General features: G+C 61.8%; 1 protein-coding gene across 1 annotated transcript; it reads right to left on the reverse strand.

The window, feature by feature from the left end:
* Positions 1-1469: 1469 nt before the first annotated feature.
* Positions 1470-9281, reverse strand: TCEA3 (transcription elongation factor A3). The gene is made up of 14 exons (XM_059830720.1): positions 9142-9281; positions 7384-7446; positions 7153-7258; positions 6658-6811; positions 5864-5932; positions 5566-5634; positions 5356-5439; positions 5001-5078; positions 4746-4900; positions 4218-4279; positions 2933-3082; positions 2170-2316; positions 1992-2063; positions 1470-1860 (listed from the first exon to the last, which is right to left on the reverse strand). The coding sequence occupies exons 1-14, from the start codon at positions 9208-9210 to the stop codon at positions 1852-1854; spliced, it is 1287 nt and encodes a 428-aa protein (XP_059686703.1). The 5' UTR covers positions 9211-9281; the 3' UTR covers positions 1470-1851.
* Positions 9282-10924: the final 1643 nt, after the last annotated feature.

A 10924-nucleotide genomic window follows, 5' to 3' on the forward strand; every position in this document is an offset into this window, starting at 1 on the left:
GAGACCCTTGCATGGATGGCGGGGGAGCCTCCGGCAGCGCCCAGCTCTCCGGTTTGCCTTCCCGGCTCCCTTTCCTCCTCTGGGATATCTCAGGGGACCTGGTGGAGGGACACATGCCCTGTGGGACAGACGGACACATAGGGATGGCAGGAGCTCCGTCACAAAGTGTTTGGGGCCAGGCTCCCTCCGGTATTGCTCAGACACCTTTGCTGAACTGGACCACAAAATATATTGGTCCAAATCCCCCATCTCAGGCTTGTCCCACCCAAAGGTGCCCTGTTGCGCCCTGGGGACAGCACGTGAGCCCTGGTCCCGCACACTGCTGGTGTGGTGCTGCCCATCCTCGCCACCGCACAAGGTCACGCCGATGTTCCGTTCATCCCCCCACAATCCACTATATTCCTTCATTGCAGCCACACGCACGTTGCAAGTGTAAATAATTGCCTCGGTGGCTTATTAATGACTTTGGCGTACTAACGAGTACCGAAGGCTGAAGTGCACTCTCAGGGGTGTCTGACCCTTCCCTGGGCTGCCGGGACCCCCAGAAACTGGGGGGTTAGCACCCAAATCTGGGTGCAAACTGCCTTGAGCTCTGCCTGGGGAAAAATTCATACCTCAGCCCAAGATTAAAAAATTAATGATCGGTTAATCCGACAGCTCCACCATCCTCTTCCGGCCCTGCCTCATGGCTCACGCAGGCGTGGGAGCAGCACCCCTGTCCATGGACACCCACAGTCACCGTGACCTTACCTGCATCCCCATCATGTCTCGCTGCCTCCAAACGGAGCCCCTGGGAGAGGCTGGTGGTGGCAAGGGATGGGCTCGGTGCCACTCGGCTCCATCCCGCACCTCCTGTAGCCAAAGGTCCATCTCCCAGCCGGTCCCTGACGCCCTTTCCCTGGAAAACCCTCCCAGATGTCGGTGGAGGTGCTGCCCTGCCATGGGACAAGCCTTCAGCATCCAGACCCAGCCAAGGAGCCGCTCCAGCCTTAATTAAAGGTCTTTAATCACCAGGCAGGTGATGGATGGGCATTAAGCCACCGCTACATCCCAAGCTGGGGGCTGGTGGATTGCAGACGTGTGCTGGAGCTGGCTGGGGGCTCTTGGTGGACCATGAGGCTCGAGCTGGGGGGCTGCAAACCAAGGCACAGCTCCCAACCCACCCCTTCAGAAAGCAGTCTGTGCCGCAGAGACAGTTTACACCTTTATTGCTCTAGCTGGAGGGTTTTTCCCCACTCCTCTCCCCCTCATCCCTTCTTCTTTCCTGGGGACACAGTTTCCTCGAGCCAAGTCCATATGTCAGAGTGGAGGGACACGGTGGCATCCCTCCGGCATCCGGACACCCTGCGACCACCCTGTCTCCCTCCATGTCCTCCCACTGTGTGCACTTAAGTGAAGAAGAAGGTGTCTGGGGGTAAAACCTGGCCCCCTCCCACCCCCGGCCCCCCGGACAGTGGCACAGCCCCACATCCACGGGGCAACATCCCTCCTGCCCCCAAATCATCCAAATCCAGCTTTCCCCCAGCAAAGGGCAAGCTGCCCAGGTCAAACCAGTTTCCCTTTCTGGGGATGCGTCTGTTCCCAGTGGATCCCAGCGCACCCCAAGGAAAGGGCAAGTATTTACAGGGAGGAATCGCCCAAATTCATCAGGGTCTTCCCGAGCAAACCCGCCTGTCGCCAGAGCCCGGCTCCCTGGGATGTTCGAGGGAGCCCAGTACCAGGAAACAGGTAGCCGGGATGGGGGGACCGGTGCCACCCTGTCACCCTCCCTCCCCACCCCAGCTGCCCGATGTGGCCGTCACAGCATCCCATCTTGCACCGTGTCCCCTCCAGCCCCATCGCCAGGCGCCATCAGCAGAACTGCAGGAGAAGCAGAGCCGGGGACGGGCGGTGAGCCCTCACCCAGCCTCCTGGCACCGTTTCGGGGGGCTCTGCCACCCCCAGGGCCAGGGAAGGGTTGGGGCACCCAGACCCCCCCGCCGGGCACAGACCTTCCAGCGGTTCCCGCATTCGTTGCACAGCACGAATGTCGTCATGGGCTCATCGGCGCTGCGCGTCTGCACCTGGGAGGGAGCGGGCAGCCGCGTCAGCAGAGACCCCTCCGGCATCCCCCCAAATCGGGGTCCCCTGGGGACTTGGGGGAGCCCCGGGGGGCTTTGCAGAGCTGACCTGGTTGTACGTGCAATTCTTCTTCTTGCACTTGCCGCACTGGAAGAGGTCGGTGACGGTGCCGCCCGTCTTGGCCATCTGGTGCTCCCGGATGGCCTCTTGGGTCATGGCATTCCTCAGCTCCTTCAGCTCATCGCTGGCCATCTCCTGCCACCGGCATCGGCACGGCAGGGTCAGCACTGCCGCGGCTCTGCCCGGGGGCTTGCAGCCAAGCTGGCACTGGGTGCAAGCCGCCGTAGTCCATCACCCTCCCCATCCTCTCCAGACCTGGACTGATCCTGCTCTCTGTGCTTGCTGGAGGGCTCAGACCCATCCAGATGAAAAAAAATCACCCCATCCTCAAACCAAAACTGCTGCCTGCAGGGACCTAGCTCCCCGCGGAGGGAGCTGGGCTCCCAGGAGCCTGATTTGGGATGAAGGAGGAAGAATGGGGACCCTCAAGCCTGACTCTTGCCAGTGTGACATCCCACGCCCGGCTCCGTGATGGGCTGGGGGGGCTGCAGGGCTCTGGGGGGACCAGGCAGTGCCCCCTGCTTTCTCCCTGTGCCTGATGCTCCCCGTGCCCCAGCCAGCACCAGGGTGGGATGGGGAGATGCTGGGACAAGCCCAGTGTGGACACCATCACGCCAAGACCCAGCCAGCCCTCGGGTACCAACACAGCCTCCAAGAGCAGAGGCTGGGGGGGGGTCTCACCCCCCCCCTCAGAGGCAGCATGGACACGGTCCACAAGAGCCAGCCCCATGCCCCCCACCCCGTTCCCCACCTCGGCGGTCATGCGGGCAATGAGGCTGGGCAGGATGGCCCCGCACAGCACGTTCCTCCGCAGGCTGGGGTTCTTGGGGTCCTTCAGGTTGCTGATCCTGCTCCGCACCCGGTTGCGATACTTCATGTCCGTGCTCTTCAGCTCCTGGAAGATATGTGGGATCTGTCAAGGAATCAAGGCGGCAAGGCGGGGGGATGCCAGCCCCCACGGGCACCCGCTGCTGCTCCGGGCTCGGTGCTGCTGATTGTCACCAGTGCCCACGTGTGCATGGAGGTGGCCGATCTCAACAGGGCTTTGCTTCCCACGGGACCATGTGTGGGGGGGTCTCCCCCTCCTTGGGTTTAGCAGGATGAAGCACAGCTTGGGATGTGGGGGGGGGCGGAAAACAACTTTGCATTGTCTTGCAATGTCTGACACCCAGGCAAGGCTGTCGGGGCACAGGGACTGTCACCATGCCCTGTGCTGGGATGCGAGTTCATGGTGCAGAAGGCTCAGCCCGCTCTCCTCCTCCCAGGCTGACCAAAAAGCCGCTGGCTGCCCGCACGGATGCCAGAGTTTGGAATGCGCCAAAAATTGAAGCGTACCCAGGAGGGGGAACCACCTCGGGGCTGGTCCCCGTCTCGGGGGGCTGCCAGGAGACCCCTCAAGCCTTGAGTTGGGGGTGAATGGAGGCGACTCCAACCCTGCCAGCGTGGCACAGCCCGGGTACCGTGATGGACCAGGGCTGGCAAGAGACACGGGCACCCACAGCAGGCTCAAAAAAGAGCCCTTGGCTGGGTTTGGGTTTTATTTCCCCAGGGACGAAGACAGGTCCCTGAGCAGAGCGGTTTTGGGGGGACACACAGACCCCCAGACTAAGGCAGGTGCCCAGGGGATGCTCTGCTCTGCTCAGCATCAGTCTCTAACCGGGGTCTGGGCTCCCTCTGCAGGCAACGGGGCCAGCAGAGCCTGTCACCCTCTGTCCTTGTCCCCGCCACCCTCCGTCCTTGTCCCCACCACCCTCCGTCCTTGTCCCTACCACCCTCCGTCCTTGTCCCCGCCACCCTCCGTCCTTGTCCCCACGACCCTCCATCCTTGTCCCCGCCACCCTCCGTCCTTGGCCCTGCCACCCTCTGTCCTTGGCCCCACCACCCTCTGTCCTTGTCCCTACCACTCTCTGTCCTTGTCCCCACCACCCTCCGTCCTTGTCCCCGCCACCCTCTGTCCTGTCCCCACCGTCGCTCCTGAGCCCATATGTGCGTGTCCCCCAGCAGACAGAGCCTGGGGACTCCCAGCCCCCCGAAAGGATATGGTCTTCGATCTCCGATGCCATCTTCTCGCAGTTGACACCGAACTCCTTGTAGTCATCTAAAGGGCAGAGAGGCTGAGGGGTGACTTTCGGGCATGAAACCAGCTGGGTCTCACCGTGCACCAAGAAACCCCCCCAAAAAAATCTCACCTCTCCCCCTCTAATTGTCCTAGGCACCCCATCTCTAAAAAACCCTATTTTTACCCATCTTGAACCTTACAAAGACCCCATCCCCACATCCAACCCCTTATCGGAAACCCTACGAACCCCCTTTTCTTTCATTTTTGGGGCTGACCGCTGAGCTATGAGCTGCGGCTGCAGTTTCTTTGCAAGTCCAGGGTGAGTTTGCTGTCCCAGGGCTCTGGGTGCCCCAGGACGCAGAGCCTCCCTTGTTATTGTAGGGTTGCTCCTATTAGGGCTGTCCCATAGGAGAAACAGCCCCGTTCGGGCTCCGGCACCCCGCATTCCAGCACCTCCCAAGCTCCAGCATCCTCCGGCTCCAGCACCCGCCCCGGACCCGCTCACCGTCCATGCGGAGGGCGGCTGTCAGCATCTCGATGCACTTGTCCCGCACCGAGTCCCCCGTGAGATAGCAGGGGGCCAGGAGGCAGGGGCTGGGCGAGAAGGGGGGGCTGGTGGGGGTCCGCGGCGTCTCCGCTTTGGCCTTGCTGCTGTTGGCTCTGCGGGGGCACACGGGGAGGACAAGAGGGTGGTGGGGTCCTGGCACAGCCCCAGGGGACCTGCCGGGGGTCCCGTGGCAGTGGGATGGGTCTCTCCTACCTTTCCTCTTTGCTGTCACTGGAGTTTCTCCGGGAGCCGGTGGGAGCTGGCGAGGGGCTGGTGCCCAGAGAGGCTCTCCTGGGGGTGGCACGATGGGGTGGGGGGGGACAGTGGGGGTGACAGCAGAGAGAGGGCAGGCAGGACCTCAGGCATCAGCACATCAATGTGCTCGGAAGCCAACAGGAATCTCCCCGGGGGGAGGATTTGCTCCTCAAGGGGAACGTCCCAATGCCCGTGGCAGGATCAGGGCTCCCAGCCATCGCTACCCACCCCGGACGTGGGTCCCATGGTCAGAGCATCCCCAAAGGGGATCCCCAAAGCATCCCCAGGCTGCCCCGGGACACCCCCTCCTTACCTCTCCCCCGAGGGTCTCTTCTGTGGGGAGGAAGAGGAGGAGACGGCCAAGGTGGTGGAGGACCTCGAGTCGGCAGAGTCTCTCCTGGCAGGACGAGCCCCATGTCAGAGGGCGGCGATAGGGACCAGGCGGTGGGTCCAGACCCCCGTCCGCAGCCCGGCGAGGGGCTGGGGTCCCACCTCTCCCGCCCCATCTAGCCCAGGCACCCACCTCTCTTTCTTGCCATCCTGAGGTGACTTCTTCGAGGACGCAGTGGGGCTCCGGCCATCGCTGGACTCCCTTCACCGCCGAAGCCCAAAGGCAGGGAGAGATGCTCTCAGTGAGCCTGGCCCCAGCATCCCCGCTGTGATCCGGTGAGCCGGATCCTGCCTGCCCACCTGCACACCCCATCCCCAGCCAAGTCATCCCCGAACCCCACCAAGCCCCCAGGCTGCCGGCAAAGCCTCCCCCAGGCTGGCAGTGCCCGGCAGAGCCCGGTGCGAGGGTCGGTGTGCCCTTTGGTGGGTACCTCTCCGGGATGGAGTCGGCAGGGTGGCCCCGGGGGGTGGTGGCATGAGAGCCGGACTTGCTGGGCTTCCTAGGGACAGAGAGAGCAGGGCAGGGTCAGATGAGCACCGTTCAAACAGCCCTTGCCTGGGGAATAAATAGCTTGAGAGAAGGGAAAGAAAAGGAAAAGGAAAGAAAAGGAAAAGAAAAGGAAAAGGAAAGGAAAAAGGAAAAAGGAAAAAGAAAAAAGAAAAAAGAAAAAAGAAAAAAGAAAAAGAGAAAGAAAAAGAAAAAGAAAAAGAAAAAGAAAAAGAAAAAGAAAAAGAAAAAGAAAAAGAAAAAGAAAAAGAAAAAGAAAAAGAAAAAGAAAAAGAGAAAAAAGAAAAAGAGAAAAAGAGAAAAAGAGAAAAAGAGAAAAAGAAAAACGAAAAAGAAAAACGAAAAAGAAAAACGAAAAAGAAAAACGAAAAAGAAAAACGAAAAAGAAAAACGAAAAAGAAAAACGAAAAAGAAAAAGAAAAAAGAAAAAGAGAAAAAGAGAAAAAGAGAAAAGAAAAAAGGAAAGAAAAGGAAAAAGGAAAGAAAAGGAAAAAGGAAAGAAAAGGAAAAAGGAAAGAAAAGGAAAAAGGAAAAAGGAAAAGGAAAGAAAAGGAAAAAGGAAAAAGGAAAAAGGAAAAAGGAAAAAGGAAAAAGGAAAAAGGAAAAAGGAAAAGGAAAGAAAAGGAAAAAGGAAAAAGGAAAAAGGAAAAAAAGGAAAAAGGAAAAAGGAAAAAGGAAAAAGGAAAAAGGAAAAAGGAAAAAGGAAAAAGCTGCCACCTCTCTTTGTGCTTCTCCCTGTGCTTCTCAGCTGGGCTCTTGGGGTGCTTTGCCCCTTCGTTGGGGCAGCTGGAAAAATCCAGCCCCTTCTCCTTCTTCTCCTTCTCCTTCTCCCCGTCCGTGTCTTTCTCTTTCTTCGGGGTGGTGGAGGACTCTGGGGGAAGGATTTCGGTGTTACAGGCACAGCCCAAACCAGCGCAGGGCACTGGGGAGCTGCATCCCAGGGTGGGGGGATGCTCAGCCCTTGGTGGGGGACACACACTGATTTACACCGCTCCATCCCAGAGCGAAAATGAGCCCTTGGAAAACCCAAGTCCGTGCATCACCTGGCAGGACTGGGCTACAGCGGCTGTGACGCATGGGAGCCTGCACGTCCCGGCTCGGGACTGATCCCACCCCGACCCCCCGGAGAGCGTCAGGGGTTTGGGGTGCCAGGACGGCCGGGGAGGGTTGGGGCGTGGGGGGGGGGTCCTGCCTCTCTGCAGCATCGCTCACCCAGCAGCCGCTTCCAGTTCTTGATGAGGATTTTGGCCGAGGCCACCACCTCTTCGTCCGAGCAGTGTTTCCGCACCGAGTTGACGGCCACCCCAATGCGTGTGGTCTGGGGATGTACGGCAGGGACACATCCTTAGGGATGTGCCACCTGGCATGGGGGGGACAGGAGGAGCCACCGCATGGGGTGTCCCCCCTGCCAGCAACTGCTGCCCCCCACCCAGACCCCCTCACCTGGAGCAGCTGGATTGTCATGGTGTAGCCGGTGAGGGACTTGAGCAGATCCAGTGCCCCTTCCTAGAGTGGGGAGAGGCCACGGGGGCCCTTGAGGAGCCAGAGAGAAATGGGGGGCCGTGCCGAGGCAGCCCACACCCCCCCTTTCCTCTCGCTGGCAGCAGGCAGCGCTGGGGAGGGCACCCAGGGGACACAAAGCAGCCCTGGGCTGGTCCTTGGGGAACGCCTGACCCTCCGCAGCGATGCACTCATAGAGAACCCCAAAATCCAAATCCTGCTGGATCATCCCAGCGTGGGATCACGTCTCCCGGCTGGGAAGCAGGAGCTTTGCTTTAAGCTCGGGAAAACCCCTCCGTAAGGAAACCCCCGGGCTGCCCTGAGCTGGGGACAGCCGGGGGACACCCGAGTGTCCCCACGCAGGGGCACGATCCGTGGGTCACGTACCCCCGGGGTTTCAGCCTGGCCCCGGGCGTGCAGCGGCTGCAGGGCTAAACATAGCCCCGGCACGGAGCCCTCCTCCTCCTCCTCCTCCTCTGGGGTATTTTTAGAGCTGCAGGAGCAGACGCCAGCTCGCAGGTATCCCCCTCTCCGCAGGGGACACAGCCCCGTGCCGGGCTGGACCCCCACCCCACCATGAGGGGCTGGATCAGGCCCTCCCGGTACGTGTCCTCTCCAAGTGGTGGGCGCAGGGGACATCCCCACACTGCGGCTGGACCCCAACTCTGTCCCCCTCCCCAAAGCGCAGGCGTGGGGGTGTGGAGCAGGAGGGCTGGGCAGGACCAGTCCCTTGACGCCTGGGGTAATTCTGGACGAGGAGCAGAGCCTGCGTGGCTCCCATGGGGTCTGATTCCATTCCAAGCGTTGGCACCCCAAAAAGCCACTGGATCTGGGGGGGGCGGCAGCAGCACTGCTCCCCCTGCCCCGGAGCCTGCACCGCATCGGGGCAAAGGCCGGTGGAAACGGTCAAATATTAACTTTAAGGGCCGGGCTCAACTCTGCTCGCCCACGTGGAACTGGATCCCCGGGATCCCCGGATGGATCCTCACCTGGCGCAAAGGGTGGCAGGGCCAGATCCTGGCTCCCCCCAGCACGCCATCCCCAAAGCCACCCGGGTGCCATCGCTCAGCCCCCTCCCCTCCCTTCGCACGCTTGCACACGCTCGTGCAACAGCCAGGGCTGCATCTGGGTCTGGGTAGGGGCGTCGTGTCCCCCCCCCAGCTTGGCCCCCCCAGGGGAGTTTTCCCTTGCACGGGGCTGAGCCCGCAGCACCGGCCCCGGCCCCGATCGGGTGTTGGTGGCCGGGCTGGGGGCCAAGCACCTGTCACCCACGTTCGCCCGCAGTCCCGCGCTGCTGAGGGGTGCCTGGAGCTGCCACCCCTGGGACAGACCCCCCCACCTCGTCCCCAAATGCCAACAGCTAGGAGCGATGGGGTGCAGGAGAGCCCCAGGTTGGAGGTAAAATAAAATACCCCTGGGTGCTGGCTCCGACATCGCGAGGCTGGGCTGGGGCAGCGCAGGCAGCACCCCAGGGTGCTGGTGGCACCTGTGGGTGCTCAACACCCCCTGGACCTGCTCAGCCCCTCTGGGACCGTGAGCAACAGGAGAGGGGGGTGAAGAGCAAACCCCCCCTTTTTCCTCCCTCCCCTGAGCCACGCCGCAATATCCAAACGCGCACGCGTGTAAATACGCACATGCATGTAAAAATGCACACGCATGCACACGCATGCACACCCGCCCCGAGGGGCTCAGCCGCCTTACCGTGCTCTTCCTGGCCACCATCTTATCCAATTTCTTGGCAATCCGGACCAGCTCCTCAGCAGGCCCCATGCCGGCGGCTCACCGCTCGCCGGGCTTCGGCGGCCGGCGGAGCAAAACCGAGGCGGCAGCGGGCAGAGCTCGGCACTGCTGGCATGGGGGTTCGGGCAGGGGTGGGAGGGCAGCTGGGTGCGAAGCGATGGCCGGGGTGGAAAGGAGAAGAGAGGGGGGGGAAAAAGGGGAAAAAGAAAGGGAAGGGAAGGGAGAGAAAGCAGAAAGGAGGTGGGGCTGTCCCGGCCAGTTATAAACTCCTGCCAGGCAGGCGAAATAGCACGGGGGAGGGCTAAATATAGCCGAGAGCGCCGGGCAGGGCCACGGTTGCAGGAGCTGGGGGGAGGCGCACGCCGGGGTGCACCGGGACACCCGTCCGTCCCCACCGGAGGGGACCCCGGGGGTGCTGCCCGCGACAGGGCTGGAGCCCGGTGTCGGCAGGGCGAGGGCCCGGGCCGTGGCTTTGCGGCTGGCATGGCTCAACCGGGGGTACCCGAGGGGCGCGGGTGCGATGCAGTGGGGTGCGAGCTCTGCAGGCGCAGGGGTGGCTCTTTCCAAACCCAGCGTGCTACGGCAGCGAGTGACAAATGACACCCCAACAGCTCCCACGGCCTTTTAAGCCCGGCAGGTGCTAAGGCTGCGCTGGTGTTTGCCTCTCCGGAGCCACCCAGGAGCACCCGGTGCATGGCGTGCCAAGCCGCGGTGCGCGCCAGGAGCCCCCCCCAAGCACTGGCAGGACGGGCAGCAATGGGGGGGCACGGCAGCGGGGATGCTGTCCCCAAGGCTCGAGTGGCACAGGCGGTTGGGATGGGTGGGTGACGGCCAGCGTGCCACCCTTGCTTGTCCCGGCTCCACCACCCAACAGGGGTGGCCGTGGGGTGAGCACCCCGCTCTGTGCTGGGTCCAGCCTGGCACGCAGGGAGGATGCCCATGCCCCAGCCCGACCCCACACGGCACCGGCATCTGCGGAGCAGAGGAAAGCCAGGGCTTGACGGCAGCCTGGTTGCCCAAAACCCAACCTGGTGCACCCACCCACCCAAAGAGTCCCCCCCAAAACATGCTCCAACCCCATGCAACACCCCCAAAGCCCAGGGTTACAGCCCGGTGCCCGGGGGCACATCACCAGCATCACCCGGGCAGGGGCTGCACCCCCCAACAGGCACCCAGGTGCTTACAAAACCGAGGGCTTTATTAGAAACCAGAGACAGAAAACATTTAGGAAAAAAAAAAAAAAAAGGCTGTTTTTTGAGATGAAACATTTGACGCACAAACGAGAAAGGAGAGAGGGTAAATTGGGGGGGGGGGGGGCATAGGGGCAGATGGCTGCCAAGGGACGCCAGCATGGGGGGACATTGGTCCCAGAAAAAGCTGCAGAATCCCCCTGGGGAGATCCCCGGGGCTGGGGCGGTGATCCAGCACCCTCCCCAGGTGAGGGACACGGGGCAGAGCCTCTGCAGGGCCACCTGACCCCCCCCCAAATCAGGGAATAGCATTTCGCTACCAGTTTTGGGGAGGGTCTGAAGCATCCCCAAGCCCCACCAGCCCAGGCAGCTCCCAGAGCCCGAGGGGGGGCAGAGACCCTCCAGCCCCCCCCCAGACGAGGTCAATAAAAGCCCCTTCCTCTTCCCTCCCCATCCCAAATGCTTCACAGCTGGGGTAGAGAAGGCAGCCGGGGGTACACGGCTGCTCCCCAACCCCACTCCTCCCGGGCCAGGGAGGGGGGAAGGTCTATGGC

The sequence above is a fragment of the Gavia stellata genome, chromosome 29 (genome assembly GCF_030936135.1).
Source record: "Gavia stellata isolate bGavSte3 chromosome 29, bGavSte3.hap2, whole genome shotgun sequence".
NCBI classification, from domain to species: Eukaryota; Metazoa; Chordata; class Aves; order Gaviiformes; family Gaviidae; genus Gavia; species Gavia stellata.

What these genes read in the sequence shown, in the direction of transcription:
- TCEA3 (XM_059830720.1), bottom strand. Translation starts at nt 9,210, where the DNA reads ATGGGGCCTGCTGAGGAGCTGGTCCGGATTGCCAAGAAATTGGATAAG. An exon ending in AGGGAGAAGCACAAAGAGAG is followed by an intron (nt 5,933 to 6,657) that starts GTGGCAGCTTTT and finishes CTCTGTCCCTAG; the next exon opens with GAAGCCCAGCAAGTCCGGCT. An exon ending in AAGAGACCCTCGGGGGAGAG is followed by an intron (nt 5,079 to 5,355) that starts GTAAGGAGGGGG and finishes TGCCACCCCCAG; the next exon opens with GAGAGCCTCTCTGGGCACCA.